Raw genomic sequence first — 17,023 nt, 5'->3', positions numbered from 1 at the left:
CAGGGACAGATTTCCTTTTCTCATGGGATCACGTCTGCAAAGTCTTTCAAACATGGTCAGGTCTGGAATGACTTGAGGCAATCTCAACGAGAGCAGGAAATGAAAGACCGGATTGATCTGATAGTTTGCCACTGCAGGGGGATTAACTTTGGCCTGAAATTGAGCTAACGTTAAAAGATGGGACCCCACTACAAAATGGGCTAGATCTGTTACCTCATGATTCTTCCACCATTGGAAATGAACCAGATCCCGACTCAGTGGCAATTTTATGTTTGAGATTATAGGAGGCATCTCTGAGGGTTTTGTCGACAGATTGCATTTGAAGCGTACGTGTCTCCAAATTTGCAATAAATAATATGTAAGCGGACAGGTATCACATAAATTGGGGACCATGGCGTCATCCAGCAACATCAGGTTTGGGAATGTATTAGGGGTTATTATGGACGCCTCTATGTCCACCCATAATGGGGCCTTAGTGTCTCCCAGGGTCAGCCAATCTGATTCTCTGCTTGTGGACAGATGCCGGCGCTTTCCATAGCAATGCTATGGAAACCGTCGGCCAGCGAAATCACGCCTGTGGACAGACACCCTAATTCTCTATTAAATGGAGTTTGGTGTGTTTTTTGGAACGTCTAGAACCAATTAATTGGATTTACATTAATTCCTATGGAAATAATGTTCTCAAAAAACATTGATTTCTCCTAAAGTCCATTGCTTCCGGACGGATTAATGACGTTAGTTGAGGTTCTACTGTAATAGAATCTAAAAAAATAAAACCCCAAAACATATTTGGTATCGCCCAGATCTCTCAAAGTAACACATTATTTACTCTGCAAGGTGAATGGTGTCAGAAAAGAAAACAAAAACGCTAGAATTGCGCTTTTTTTGGTCATCCCCTCTCCAAGAAAAAAAAAACATAATACAAAGAAATCAAAAAGTCCTATGTATTCCAAAATGGCGCCAATAGAATGTACAGGATGTCCAGAAAAAAATGAAAAAGTTATGGCGGTCAGAATATGGTGGCAGAAAATTATTGAAAAAAATTAAATAGATCTTTGAAAAAAACAAACTATATAAATATAACTATTAGAGATGAGCAAACGTACTCGGATAAGCACTACTCGTCCGAGTAATGTGCTTTATCCGAGTACCTCCCCGCTCGTCCTGAAAGATTCGGGGAGCGCCGCGGAGCGGGGAGCTGCAGGGGAGAGCGGGGAGGAACGGAGGGGAGATCTCTCTCTCCTTCTCTCCCGCCCGCTCTCCCCTGCTCCCCGCCGCAACTCACCTGTCAGCAGCGGAGCGCCCCGAATCTTTCAGGACGAGCGGGGAGATACTCGGATAAAGCACATTACTCGGACGAGTAGTGCTTTACCGAGTACGTTCGCTCATCTCTAATAACTATATATAAATACGGTGGTAATCATGGTGACCCACAGAATACATCTAGCAGGTCATGTTCTCTGCAGTGTGTACGCCGTACAAACAAGACCCTCACAAAGATCACAGAATTGGGTTTTCTTTTTATTTTACTCTACTTTGAATTTTTGAAACGTTTTCAGTACATTAACCACTGAAAAATACAACTTGTCCGGCAAAACAAAGAAGCCCCCATACAGCGACACCCAGGGAGAAATAAAATAGAGGTATGATTTTTTTTAAAGGGGAGGGGGAAACAGAAAAAAAAAAAAAAAAAAAAGAGCCGTGTCCTTAAGGGGTTAAACTAAATGATGAGGGAACGAGATGATGGTTTTTATGCTGCATAAGACAAACGATTTATCGCTGCCTGCGTTTACACCAAATAATTATCGTTCACGTTTGCTCGTTCGAACAATTTCCAGAATGATGGTCGTTCGGTCTACAAGCACCTCACGGCGCGCCCAACTTTGGGCTCCTCAGCAGTGGTCAGCTAGGGTGCCAGTAGTGATGACTCCACACAACCTGCAGCCACCTGAGGTCAAATACCCCACACTCCCCAGAGCAGAAGCCATGCGCCCACTGAGGGGCCCTAGGCAGCCTATCGGCTACTGGGGGGCCCTGGGCAGCCATGAGGAGCCACGTGAAGCCTTGCGGCCACAGAAGAGCTCCAGGAGGCTATGCCGACCACCGAAGAGCCCTAGGAAGCCCTGCAGCCACTGAGGAACCCTGGGAAACCCTGCGGCCACCGAGGAGCTCCGGGAAGCCCTGCGGCCACTGAGGAGCCCCCGGAAGCCATGAGGAGCCCTGCGCCCACTGAGGAGCTCTGGGAAACCCTGCGGCCACCGAAGAGCCCTAGGAAGCCCTGCAGCCACTGAGGAGCCCCTTGTGGCCTCTGAAGAGCCCCTAGAGGCCATGAGGAGCCCTGCGCCCACTGAGGAGCCCCGGGAAGCTATGAGAAGCTCTGGGAATCCCTGCGCCCACTGAGGAGCCCCTAGAAGCCATGAGGAGCTCTGGGAATCCCTGCGCCCACTGAGGAGCCCCTAGAAGCCATGAGGAGCTCTGGGAAGCCCTGCGCCCACTGAGGAGCCCCTTGTGGTCTCTGAAGAGCCCCTAGAGGCCATGAGGAGCCCTGCGCCCACTGAGGAGCCCCGGGAAGCTATGAGAAGCTCTGGGAATCCCTGCGCCCACTGAGGAGCCCCTAGAAGCCATGAGGAGCTCTGGGAATCCCTGCGCCCACTGAGGAGCCCCTAGAAGCCATGAGGAGCTCTGGGAATCCCTGCGCCCACTGAGGAGCCCCTAGAAGCCATGAGGAGCTCTGGGAAGCCCTGCGCCCACTGAGGAGCCCCTTGTGGTCTCTGAAGAGCCCCTAGAGGCCATGAGGAGCCCTGCGCCCACTGAGGAGCCCCGGGAAGCTATGAGAAGCTCTGGGAATCCCTGCGCCCACTGAGGAGCCCCTAGAAGCCATGAGGAGCCCTGGGGAAGCTATGAGGAACTCTGGGAAGCCCTGCGCCCACCGAGGAGCCCCCTTGTGGCTTGGCCGGCTGAGCCGCTCCCGGCCGTCCTGTAGGTGGCACGGCTACATCTTGGGAAGGACTGATCCAAGGAGAGGAGGAGGCAGGAGGGAGGGGCCGGCGGCTCTGGGCTCAGCGCCGGCTGCACACTGCTGGTAATGGCGACAGGCGCAGGGCTGGGGTTTCTCCTCACATAAGGACCGCTCGCCCCCGGGATGGGCTTTCTCAGCGCGGGAGTTGTCCTTCTTCTTCGTGCGACGAGCAGCCGCCATCTGCAGCCGCTCCGGGGACTCCCATAGACCCTCGGGCTTGACCCTGCGGCCGCGGGCGGTGCTGCTGCTGGAGGGGCTCCATATGCGTCGTCCTCCTCCCGAGGGGCTGATCGGATGAGAAGATGTCGGATAGCAAGGTGAAGGTGGCCGTCCGGGTCCGGCCCATGAACCGGAGAGGTAATCAGACGGGATCTCCGGGGAGGGGGCAGCAAACTGCCGGAGAAGTAACCCGTGCAGTGCCGGGGGGCGGCCGCCGACCTGCTGACACCTGGCCGCGGAGCGCACGGCTCACTGTCACTTCTCTGCAACTTTGTGTCAGGGGGAAGAAAGAGAAAAAACTTCTGAGAAGTTTTTATTGGGGGGGAACGTTTAACCCTTTAACAACACACTTTGCAGTTAATAGGGGCATTAATTATAGACTGCACGATGGACTACTACTCCTAATGGACGCAGCGCCAACTATAACTGGACGCGCATCGTCAGCATTGTTGATACCCAAGTGTTTTTGAATCATCACTGGCATCAGAATTGGCATAGGGGGATCTTGTAGTTTTTAGCTGTACAATGCCAATCACTGTCATGATGCCACCTTTGTAGGGTCACCCATGTGATGTCGCCCGTCTGCAGCTGACTTTCTCCCAACTTTGGCACGCACATGACGTGAATCCCATTAGACCCATCCGTGCCCAGATCCTGTAGATACGAGGTGCCAGGAGGGCAGGCACAAGCCGCATGAATCATTCGGGTCGTTTACTGTCCATCCTAGCTTACAGTAAAGGGATTTGCATCACTCGTGAGCCGTCTTGAGGAATTACGAACGGGGGGATGAAGTGCTGTGTGGTCTGGGGGTCTTCTTAGATCGGTAACTCTGTGCCCAACTTTTCTTTGATTTTAGAGTTGGATCTGAATACAAAATGCATTGTGGAGATGGAGGGGAACCAGACGGTGCTGCAACCCCTGCCGGCCGCCAACAAGCAAGGAGGAGACAGCAGGTAACGGCGCTCTGTCCGGGGGTCTCATGCGGGGGGCTTCGAAAGCCCTTGCTTGCCGCCGCCGGTGGTGGGAGAAGAAACCGGTTTTGTGACTATTTCTTGGTTACTGCCGCATTACCATGTATTTGGATAGGTGAAATGTTGATGTTTTGCATGCCAGCTGTCCGGGTTCATAAATACTAGTGATGGCGGCTCTGGCAGATGGGGCACATTTTTTAATACCCCATTTATGTATTCATGAGTCTTGGCAACGATCTGAATCAACATGACCGGTGACCATACCGGCATGAACCGATGTACATATGGTTACGCCGCAGCTACAATCCAATGTCTATGGATACAAAATAATCAACCGCTATCAGAACTCTGCCCTCCAGTAACGAGCAGCTTCCGTGTTCGCCTGTAATGACCGCCCTTGTCTGGGCATGTATTGGGCACAACAGACTTCAGATTGTCAGAGACCTATTTATGTTTTGCGCACACATGGCATGTTTTTTTTTTGTGTGAACAGGACACTAACGCGTCCCAATTTAAATGGCTATCTAGCCTAATGAGTTCATTTTTTCACAGAATTGCGCAGTGTGTCACGTATCCCTTACGTATTGTGCATGCATTTCTGCATCTTCTATAGGTGTGCAAATGCGCAGAAAAATAGAGCAGGTCCTGTTTTTTTGTTTTTTGTTTTTTTTTTAAATTTTATTTTATTTTTTATTCATGAGCAAAAAATGGAAATGAGAACAAACCAATTAAAATCAATGCGTTCTATTCAATGTGTATTGCATGCGCAGATACGTCCGTGAGAAGCCGCCCTAATATCTTCGAGTAGTGATGAGGTTTACACCTTGGTTTTTAATAAACTGATGGCCAAGGCCTGACTGCATGTTGGATCGCAGTGATAACTGCTTTGTGTAAAGGGGAATATGATCCGTTTTATCATCCGGCCTGCTAAAATTAATTACAGTCCAGCCGCTATTGTGATTAGTGATCATCAAATTAAACCCTGTCATTCCAGGTAATGCATGCGCTTCCAGTAATAGTTACTCCTCATTACATAACACTCCTTGTGTGAGCTGCCGGGGAGCGAGCCCTCCTAACAATGATCTGTTGTGTCATTAGTCCGACTGGCCCAAAGTCTGTGTGTGAACTGTTAATGTGTTGCACTTCAAGGAATACGGAATTTAATTTTCTGGTACCCCAAGTGGGATCTCAAAAATGTCGGAATATACCTCAATTCCCCTACCGTTGTGTTCAGAACCTTTACAGCAACCAAGGGGTACATCGTGCCCTCAGCTGCTATTCTCACTTTAATGTCCCTAACAATCGGGCTACCGGGTCTGGCGTGACTCCTGCTGCTAGCGAGCCTATGGCAGAGGCGCGCGGTCACACAGGTCCAGGTTACATACCTCTGACAATGTATTGCTTTTACGTCAACCACCACCATATTGATTTAGTTAGAAGAACGTCCGTTGTCTTTATGAGTTCAATTAGTGCATTCAGGAAGCGCAGCTTTTGCCGTAAGGTCTTGTTCGGATGTGACACATTTGTTGCTAATTTTCAGTGCAGATTCTCTATCACACAAAGTTCAGCACGTGTTTAGTGAAGTTTGCGAAACTCTATTCTTGCATAGCAGCCTAGGGCTGTTCTCACACATGCGCTTTTTTCCGCGATCGGCACAGCATTTCATACCTGCGTTCGAAAACGCCGATTAAAATCACGGTAAAACACAACGTTTGAAACATGGCATTTTACAGGCGCCATGTGTGAGAGCGGCCTTAAGGGCATGCAGTGGATTTCGAAATGCGCAGCGTGCCTATTGCGCTGTGGGATTGTGGCAGGTCTTACGCTTGGCAATGCAGAAGGTGGAATGTACTTCAACTCTGGAAAACATAAAAATACAGGGCAGAAAAATTCCCTAAGTCCGCCGAGTTCATACAAGTGAATGCGCAACTGCGCACGCCTCAGAGCAACAAATTTGCGCACTGAACAAGGCTTTTTTTAAGCATACGTATTGTCGTATTTTACTTTAGGGCATTTTTTTTGCGAATGGGACACAAAGACGCGCAGATTGAAATGGCTAATTAGTTTAATGAGTTACAGATGTGTTCTTTTTTCAGCGGAATTACAGTGTGTCACGCATCTTCTTGCGTATTGGCACCCCCACTGACTTCTAGGGGGACCTTTAGTGTACGAATACGCAGAGAAATGGAACATGTTCTATTTTTTTGGTGACCGAAATGTGCACGCAAAATACGGAAATGGGAATGAATCCATTGAAATCAATGGGTACCATCCTCTGCGCACGCAAAAGCACCTGTGCGAAGCTGGCATAATGGTGAAGCAAATAATTTCCTTAAAGGGGTTGTCCAGTTCCCGGATTTTTTTTTTAAGCATAGCTGCAGATGTGTTAATATAATAAAAGTAGGGTTACTTCCACATCCTCTTCCTAGCCATCCAGTATTACAGACCCGCGGCCCTTGTTTAGAAAGGCCGCTCATGTTCTGTTCTTCTGGCATCACCACTCAGCTGCTGAAAGGCACCTGACCGCTGCAGCTTCTGATTGGCTGCAGCAGTCAGGTGGTATTTGTTCCAAAACAAAGGCCCAGAGGACTCGTGGAGCTGCAGCGCTTGATCGCCAGGGGAGAAGATGGGTCAGTAGCCCTACTTTTTCTATTTTAACACATTTGTAGCTATGCTTAAAAAAATAAACAAAGTTAAATAAATTGAAATAAATAATATATCTAAGTATAATGGACAGCCACTTGTTTTTTTTAGACTCTAGTCCCTTTATCTTTTCACTTTTACAGTCAGTGCCACTCGGAGACTCCGGTCGATCTCTCTTCATTATAAGGCATGCCAATGCTCCTAATTGTAATGAAGTGATTTATGTACCAGAACACCCGGTCGGGCTCAGGCTGCAGAATCGAGAACGCTCTCCGTTGTGTGAATTACTGCTTCTTATTTGTTCCAAGAGCATTTCCTCTCCGAGACCTACCCTAGCTAAATGAACACCAGACGTGCCCGCACGCCTCTTCGCAGAATAGTCATGTGAGCTGGAGAGTCCTTCGGCCAATGCGGCGTACACTTGAGAGTTCAATAGTTAGATGTCTACGTCATTGGCTTGAAGTAAGTCACCGGCACCTGAGAAGTCCAGCAGATAACTGTAAGTTCCCTTAAAATAAGCCTATTGGAGGGCGGCCAAAATACCAGTGCACCAGACTGTAAAAAGACATCACTAGCTGAGGCTTTGGAGAGCGGGAATGGATGCATTGTATATGGATGACTGTATTTAGGACGTCATTATACTCTGTAGGTCAGGATCTCACACTGATGATCCCTTTGGTTATGATGATTATGTCCCCCCTTGTGTTCGGCTATTGCTAAACCTGGGTAATATGTCTATACAGCCCACAGCTCCACTAGTTATGATATGAGGTAGTGACAGTGCCAAGAATCCCACTCCGTGCTTCTGGAGATGGACAAGTTAGGGTGCTTTTACATCTGCGCTGGGATTCCGCTTTCCTGCTCTGTTTGGGGAAGAGGAAAGGGGAATCCCTGCAATGGAGCTGAACAGCGCCGGGCCGACCCCATTGATTATAATTGGGTCCGCCCGCTTTCCGCCTAGCTGCACTGCTTTTGGATTGAAGAAAAAGTGCTGCATGCAGCGTTTCTTCTTCCAGTAGTTTGAGGCGGATCTGCGATGGGACCTCCGACCCGAGCTTCCGACAAATAATAAGGGTGGTTTCACATCATTGTCTTCGTAAACTGTTACACTTGCCACCTTCATGTTGGAATAGGTGGTGAAATCAACATGGACAGTCCTAGGAAAACTTGTTAGAACTGCTTGCTTTAAGCCAGGCATACTGTAGAAATCTTATTTCTAACATTTTCGAAGCCGTTTCTTAACAAGTGAAGTGTGGGCGTTTGTAGCGCTGCATCCGGACACAGGTCACGGATTTATTTCTGTCTAAACGCAGACTTTTCCGTACTGCAGGTCAAATGCATATCAGATGTGATGCTGAGCTTCTGCCTGTTTAATATGTGGTAGCGATGAAAAAATGCCCAATTAGGCAGGTGACATTTATAATATATGGCGCAAACCCTGCTCGTATTAATGAGCGCCCCATTACAGAGTGGTGTGCCACAGCAGTCAATATCCTCCAGTATCATTCACTAAAGTAACAGATTCCATCCACGGAAATATTCCGAGGTCGCTCTCTAGGGATCCTAAGCAGTTTTTGTGTTCCCAGGGCAGTCATTTGTGTTGTGACTTTATATTTAGCGTTGCCTATCTACTTTTTTTTGTGTGTGTGTAATATATCTCTAGATCTCCATATCTCTGATAGATAGATATCTCATACATATCCTATCTATCTATCTATCTATCTATCTATCTATCTATCTATCTATCTATCTATCTATCTATCTATCTATCTATCTATCTATCTATCTATCTATCTATCTATCTATCTCTGCTTAGTATCATTTACCTTTGATTCTATTACCTGCTTTGTATACTTGAAAGGTTACTTTGAAAATGCTCCGTTCTCCAGATATTGATTCCTCTGCCCTCTGGTTGTTTACTGCTTGTTGCCAGGGAAACAGAACCCCTCTTCTATGGAAAGAAATAGAACACAATGGTGACTGGTGGCCGGGCCGATAGTTAATGTACATGTGTTTCTGAGATCCCGGCCACCAGATTTATATGAAGTAGGTTTGCAGGCGCCATCCGCCTCTTTCTTTCCATAGAAGAGGGGTTCTGTTTCCCTGCCAACAAGCAGTAAACAACCAGAGGGCAGAGGAATCAATATCTGGAGAACGGAGCATTGTGGAGATAAACATTTAATGGGTGAGTGCATTGTTAAGTGATTTCAAACACCTTGAAATATGATTTCTGAAATGGGAACACCCCTTTAACTGTTCAACATAGTTTGTGTGTATACATATATATATTTTAGTTTTTAATGCTAACACTAATGTTTTTCACTGTTAGATCATGATCATTTAGATTTTATCTAAACCTCGTTCACAGGTAATACTATCCTACCAAAAGTATTTGGACACCTGAGCAAGAGTTGTGCTGGATAGCTTGTGTGCAGCAGCATGATCTGTATACTCAGTAGCGTGCTGCGGACATGGATTTGGCTTCCGCTCGCTTGCAGATTCTCCGTGTGCTCCTGCGCTTGTTTTGCCCCTTTTTGTTAATATTTTGAGTCATCTGATTCTTGGTTTAGAAATGATATGTCCCTCACTCTTCTGCTTTGTGATCCTGTAACGCACAGTTAACCTGGTGACCTGGTTTTTGGGGAAATGTCACAAACCGATAGTCCATTAATGTGACAACCAACAATGCTAACACGTGTTGGAAGGAGACTTGTTAAGCGAAACAAACCATGGCTGACACCTCCGAGGGTCTGAATCTTATGTAGCTTGGTTTAGGACACGCCGAGCTAATAAGACACAATCCATTCTACTGATGGTGATGGCTAATTGCTTTTATGGTTTAGCTACTGAAATCACATGTTTTTCGAGACTGTCTGCGGTTACCTCAAACTGTATTAAAAGGGTTGCCCGATTGGAAAAAACACTTTTCATGTACCCTATTTGTGCCTATAGACATCATAGGGGGTTGTCTCCCACTTTGGATTCCCCTTTATTAGCCGGAGCAAAGAGCTACTAGAAGAGGTGGCTGTTGCCCAGTACAGCGCAGTGTAACCATTTATTAGATGTTCTTCCATTAATTTTGGCTAAGCACTGCATTATACTATATTTCCCATGAGACTTTGCTGCGGGTGATTATTTGTGGCCTTCCACAGCTTGGTGATCTTGGGTTTAGGCTTTTAGCAAACAAACCCTCAGCATTGAGCTAAATGCCAGATAGACGACTTTTTGAGGAAAGGTTGTATAAACGGGACAGACGTTTTTGGTTGGATGGACTATTCTGCCATGCTGAAAAGTTTGCCCCCAAATTCTCACGTCAAACAGGCGGTTTTTAATGCAGAATTGAAAAATGGCAGAATTTAGTCACCAATTCTGCATTTAGACCTGCAGATTTGGACAGGAGAATATTCCACGGCGTGCTGCAGAGTATTCAGTCCCGGATGAAGGCAGCCTTATGTGGTTTTCATTGCATCTGGATGAATTGATTGACAAAGGGAAACCTAGAGCCGTGTTGAAGAATACGATTATTTTTTCCCCTTTGATGCCTTTATTTGAAGGGACATTCCCATCACTAGGATATGCTGTCGCTTTATAAACAGCAGAGGTCCGAACTCTGTGACCCCACTGATCCTGAGAATGAAGGGGACAGTTCCATTGTGGGGCTGTGTTGCAGTTCTCTGCATAGTGGTTTCCCTGAAGCGGCACAATGCTGGAAAAAACAATGAAAGGGGCCCTTTAAAAGGGGCAATCAATGCAGCCAAATCTTCCTTGCTTTATGTGTAAATGATATTTAATATATTGTAGTATAATATATGCTATAGATAATGCGCAGTGTTTATGGAAATTGGGTTAAAGGGGTTGTCCAGTCCCAAATTGCTGGCTTATCCTTTTGGATAGGTCATCATTAGTAGGTCAGTAGGAGTCTGCCACCTGGGAGCCACACTGATCAGCTGTTCACCAGGGCTATACTCTCCTGCACTGATTTCTGCAGAAAGCAGATAGCTCTGTTCCCACTGCAGTGGCCAGGCTTGGTATTACAGGCAAAGTTCCCATTCAATTAATTGAGTGTAATACCAAGCCTGGCCATGGCAGTGGGAATGGAGCTGTCTGCTCTTTTACCGAAATTGGCTCAGTGCATGGGCACACTGGGTCAGGGAATATCTGGGTGTCATGCCATCACCAATACAATAGTGACGGCCTTTCCTAAGGCTTGGCCATTAATAGTTTACTACCGAACAGCTATTTTTTTAAGCATATGCATATAGTAGAGATGCTTAATCTGTTAATATGGTTTACCTATGATTCTATCACCTGCTTTGTATACTTTAAAGGTTATTCCCATCTTGGAAATCCTATTTAATTGTGTTCAAAATCACAAAGCGGTGCACTCGCATATAAAAGGTTGACTTCCACAATGCTCCGTCCAGATACTGCAGCTCTTGATTCCTCTGCTCTCTGGTTGTATTCTGCAGGTTCTCCAGATATGGCAGCTATTGATTCCTCTGTCCTCCTGCGAGTATATGTCTTTGTGTTATGTTACTGTATGCAGAAGGGGTTTTACCAATAAGCTACAACTCGGACAACCCCTTTAAGTAGTAAAATACTATAATGTGCATTAGGAGTATAGATTACTGCAGAACACTATTGGTATGGATACAATGTAGCGGGTATCCTCGGTTTTCACTAGGAGGTCATACATACCATCTGGTTACTGTATACAGTTTAGAGAAATCATGAATGTGTTGCTACCGAATTGTGAGTTTGCAACATTTGTTACCTAAATTAGTATCCGTAATGTCAAAATATTGTTGTGGAGTACAGGTGGTGTTACACAGGCAGCAGTACCAACAAGTCCTGACCCCCAAGGAGCATCAGTGCCCAATCATTTGTCGGTATTATGGTGACGCCCCCTGAACGTGATTGCCTGCTCATGTCCTGTTCCTGTATGTCTAGGGGTGTGAGAGGGGCGTTCCCCCTGTCAAACCCCTAGCTTCTGTTGGCGTCAAGATACAATAATACCCATTTTGTCTACACAATCAGATTATCTGCAGTGTAGGGACAAACGATTGTTACTCCTATTGTTTGTCCTGCATACAACTATCATTGATCGGCTGCTCAGCTTACAATTGGGGATGTACAGACGACCAGCAAGCAATATTATATTCACATAAATGAGCGGATCAGTTGACTAAAGTGCGTTTGTTCTTTCATCAGCTGATCATGGGCATATTTTTATATATTCCAAAGCACATAACACAGCGTTATGTTCATCTGGTTAGTAATGGTATTTAGCCCGTTTGGCTTGAAGGTTTTCAGGTCCTCAGGCTAACCGCCAGTCAAACGGCTTGAATAGCAACGACAAAGGAGAAAAAACAGCTCCTTCAAAACACTTCTTTTATTACAAAAAATTAATAAAATTATAAGTGATGGGTACCGTGTGACACCATGTCTACGCACAGACGCGTTTTGAAAGCAACTGCTTTCTTGATCACAGCTAGCAGATTGACCTGGTACTTCACCTTGAAACAATGACCGACCAGTAATTACACTTAAATCATATGTGGACATTTCCACAAACCTGATAGCGACGGCCAGAACAAAAAGAGAGAAGAGAAGAAAAAAAAGCCCCCCCCCCCCCCTTCCTTCGTCTCTTCCCTCTCTCCCTCCTCTTCCTTCTCCTTTCCTTAACTTTAAAAAATATACAGCAAATAATTTGTGAAAGTGGGTTTAAATTGAAAAATTGATGAGAGGGAAAAGACTCATGTCCACGGGCAAAATATGATTTAAGATCCGCAGCGGATCTCCCGCATGCGGATCCGCATCCCATAGGGATGCATTGACCACCCGCGGGTAGATAAATACCCGCGGATCGTCAATAAAAGGGATTTAAAAAAAAATGGAGCATGGAAAAATCCGGACCATGCTCCATTTTCGTGCGGGTCTCCCGCGGGGACGGCTCCCGCGGGCTTCTATTGAAGCCTATGGAAGCCGTCCGGATCCGCGGGAGACCTAAAATAGGAATTTAAAGTATTTACCATCCGGCGCGGGCGGGGAAGGTCAGCTGTTCCTCACGGCCGCATCTTCCTTGCTTCGGCTCGGCGGATGTGCCCGGCGCATGCGCGCGGCACGTCGGCGACGTGCCGGCGACGTGCCGCCGGCGTCAGGAATTCATCCGCCGGCCGAAAATGAAGATCCGGCCGTGAGGAACAGCTGATCTTCTCCGCCCGCGCCGGATGGTAAATACTTTTAAATTCTTATTTTCGGCGCTCATGTCCGCGGGGCAGGAGGGACCCGCTGCAGATTCTACATGTAGAATCTGCAGCGGATCTGATTTTCCCCGTGGACATGAGGCCTAGGCTGGGTTCACACAGGGCGAATTTGCCGCGGTTTTTCCTTTGCGGTTTTTCCGCAGAAGAACCGCTTCTGCGGCAAAACCGCTTCAAAGGTTAATTTGGGCTTGCGGATTTTTCTGCGGATTTTCGTGCGGAAAAATCTGCAAGCGTTTTTTTCCACAGCACTTTTTAACTTTTTGCCGCGGATTTGGCTGCGTCCATAGAGGTCTTTGGACAAAAAAGCGCTGCGGAAAAGGCAGAAGAATGAACATGCTGCATCTTTTAAAACCGCGCCGCAGTTGCATTTCTGCACTGCGGCTGTGCGGAAGAAATCCGCACTGTGAGAACAGCTTTTTGGCAAATCTCATTTGTGCTGCATTGCACTGCAAAGGCGGCAGTTTTGCCGCAGTGCAGATATGCAACGGCAATCCGCGGCAAAACCGCAGCAAATCCGCCCTGTGTGAACCCAGCCTAAGGAGAAAAAAAACCAAAAGCACATTTTGTTGTTTTATAAAGTTTTTGTTTTTCTCCTCTCTTTTGTTTGTGGACACGTGTCACTATCAAGTTTGTGAAAATGTGCACATATGATTTAAATGTGTATTGATTGTTCCGTAATCGTTTTAAGGGGAAGTACCAGGTCTGTCTGCTAGCTGTGATCAAGAAAGCCATTGCTTTTGAAACGCATCTGTCATATGGTATCACACGGTACCCATCATTAATACTTTTATTAATTTTTTTGTAATTGAAGAAGAATAAGAGTGTTTTTAAGAAGCCGGCTTTTCTCCTTTTGCTGTTGCATATTTACATACCCTGATGATTGGGAAGATATTGTTGACTGATTCATCTGGCAGTGTAAAAGGCTCTGTATGAAGCATTTCACTCTTGCACAAACCATTGCTGTTGGCCATCTCTCTTCAATCGCCCATAAACATACATGTTGGGATCAGCTGGTAGCTCTTATTTCCTGGGGAACAAAGGATTGGACATGCTGAAATCCAACATGTCCGATCATATTTTTTTGTCTTGATGCAAACCTCAGTATCACTTCGTAGGGCATATAGAAAGAACTTACCTAGTCTTATGTAGATGTACACAATCATGACTTCACTACAAAATCATCTTTCAGCTGTCTTGTCTGATTGTGAAGGAGACGCTGCCTGATAACCCTGTAATCAGCAAATGATCATATTATTGCTCATATTTTTAGAAGTATCTATGGACACCTTTTAGGGACTTTTTATGTTAAAAAAAAAAATAATTTTGTCACAGTGTTTAATTAAAAATTTGCACCATTTGTCTTCTGCAGTTTCTACATATCTCTGCACAGAGTAAGCTGAAGAAAGCCTCTCTCTTCAGAGCCATCAATTTGCTGCACTGACGGATTGCTTTCTCTTTCTACTCTCCTAATTTATGACCGCAACAAAATGTATCTTTGTTGTGGTCATAAATCAGCTAATAAGGACAGGAGAGATAACATCTGAAAACCAAGCCTTCAGCCCAGCACACTGAGAGATCTGAAAGGAGATGCTTTCTGCAGCTTGTTATTTACAGTGACATGTAGAAGCTGCAGAAGAAGAAAAAAATAGTCCAAAATTTTTAATGCAATCGTAATGCAAAAATTATTTTCTGCCCAAAATACAATTAATTTAAGAAAAAAAATTGCCTAAAAGCTGTCCATAGTCTTTAACCCCTTCAAGACCAGAGATTTTCGTTTTTTTTAATTTCTATTGTTTCGTCCCTGCCTTCCAAGAGTCCTAAGCTTTATATTTTTCTGTTGACATAGCTGTAGGAGTTCTTGCTTTTTGCAGGACAAGTTGTATTTTTTTTTTAATGGCACCATATAATGTATCCTGTATCTACTGAAAAACCTTTTAAAATTTAAGTGGCTTGAAATGGTAAAAAATTATTATTACTATTATTTTTGGGGAGTTTCATTTTTATGGTATTCACGATGCGGTAAAAGTGACATTTTCAGTTTATTCTGCGGGTCAGTGCGATTTACGACAATACCAATTTTATAGTTTTGTTATGTTGCACTACTTTAGAAAAACCAAAATAAAAAAACGGCACTTGTCACTAAATTCTCACATCCATAACATCTATATTTTTCCACCAATGGAACTGTGAGGACTTTTTTTTTTTTTTGGTATAGTTTCGGTTACATGTTTTTGATCACCCTTTTTTTTGAAAGACTGAGTACTCAAAAAACGCAGTTCTGGCATTGTGTAATTTTCATACACCCTGCATGACGTATATTTATACTATGTAGTCAGGAAGTGGTTAAACCAATTTTTCCTTATGTTGTTCCATCAACATATTTAAAGATACAAAATATAGTTACTTTCCTTATAATTATAGCTTCATTCAGCTAATGTAGTGTTCATTTCATACTTGCATTAGTTTTTCTACACCAGGTTTTCATTGCTCTTCGACCACTAGAATAGCCCCATATGTCAGGCTTCACAGCAGCGGAGTTGGATGGGGTAAATAAAGTATCAACAACGGAGGGCTGCAGATTTTTGAGCTTGGCTATCTCTGTAAAATCGTGCCACCTCTCTGAACTTGGATGTGGTACGGCTGGATGAGGTCGGGGTCCTCCCTCTAGGGTAAGTCCCGCAGGGTAGACCCGCACCTGTCACACATTTATGGCATGTCCTGTAGAATATGCCATAAATGTCCGAAATGTGTAAATGACCCTTCTGTGTGGCTGCTCTGCCCCAATACAGCATCACTAAAGGGCTCCAAGCCGTAATCGCTGTCTCTGTGTGTTAGGTAGAATACATGTATACATTGCACCGGCTTTTTAGCTAGGGTTGTTTTCTATGCAGGAAAATGCTGACTTTTCTATAAGCAGTCATCTTCAAACCACATTAACTGGCAACAATTAAAGCTGGAAGTGAACCAGCCGCCAGATGTGATCAAACTGGCCGGTGAGTCTATCACATGATCATTAGATGGGGTAGACCCCTCCATGACTAGCACTACAGTGCCACACACATACACTGCACTAGAAACAATGTTACATGTTTGTAAACGTTGGTGACCGGTGATTAAATGTAACGTTACTCCTTTAAAGTGTCCTATACCATTGTAGCAATATGCAAAAGGCATCATGCCGAATCTGTTCCTGTTGGCTGGGTGGCACCACTTGGCAGATGCCATGGTGCTGGTACAGTGCCACCATGAGTATATCGATTTGATATAGTTTTGGGCACATACATGTGTTGGAATGGGATGGTTACGCCACTTTTTTTGGGAAAGAGGCGTGAGTTGATGTACCTGTCAAAAAGTTGTAAAATGTTTGCGCAAGCGTTATTTTTATTTATTTTTTTTACACCAGAAGTTGGTGTAAACAGCTTTATAAACTCCCCCTGATTATTGTTACTCGTCGAAAATACTGTAGACGTATGGTGCGCAGAATGTATGTTCCACATTATGTTCTAGCAGCGTCAGTGACTATGACAAATAGTTTTCTTTGTCTCTATGTATTTAATGTCATTGGATCAAAGGGCAGCGGAGCCCAGCCTCCCACTAATAACATCTGACCACCAGCAATGTGTCTGCTTGACAGCTGTTACAAAGCATTCGGCTGCCAATCCTCGCTTAGTCCAAAGTCCGCTCTTGGTTTTTTTCAGAATATATTTTGCAGCACGTCTTAATTTACTTTAAAATGTATTTTTTTCGGGTTCTTGGTTTTTGTAAAGAATTTTATATGTTTCTGATTTCAAACTGTCCTTTCTTAAAGAAACAGTTCTTGTAGATCTATAATGAAAATACGTTTTGGAGCTTCAGCTTAATTGTACAGTAGCTTATAGTTAGTGCTATAGTATTGTTTCCCAGCA

At 45.1% G+C, this 17,023-nt stretch overlaps 1 protein-coding gene across 5 annotated transcripts in view; it reads left to right on the top strand.

Moving 5' to 3' along the window:
• The first annotated feature begins 3,066 nt into the window (after positions 1-3,066).
• The window catches only part of KIF13A (kinesin family member 13A), a 180,549-nt gene continuing 166,592 nt past the window's right edge, over positions 3,067-17,023 (top strand). For all 5 annotated transcript variants that reach the window (XM_066579407.1, XM_066579405.1, XM_066579406.1 and 2 more), the window contains exons 1-2: positions 3,067-3,376; positions 4,095-4,191. In XM_066579407.1, coding sequence (XP_066435504.1) covers positions 3,322-3,376; positions 4,095-4,191 — 152 coding nt within the window. In that variant the 5' untranslated portion in view covers positions 3,067-3,321. The remainder of the gene's footprint in view (positions 3,377-4,094; positions 4,192-17,023) is intronic.

This window comes from Eleutherodactylus coqui, chromosome 9 (assembly GCF_035609145.1).
Source record: "Eleutherodactylus coqui strain aEleCoq1 chromosome 9, aEleCoq1.hap1, whole genome shotgun sequence".
NCBI classification, from domain to species: Eukaryota; Metazoa; Chordata; class Amphibia; order Anura; family Eleutherodactylidae; genus Eleutherodactylus; species Eleutherodactylus coqui.
This window is presented reverse-complemented; position numbering and strand designations above follow the sequence as displayed.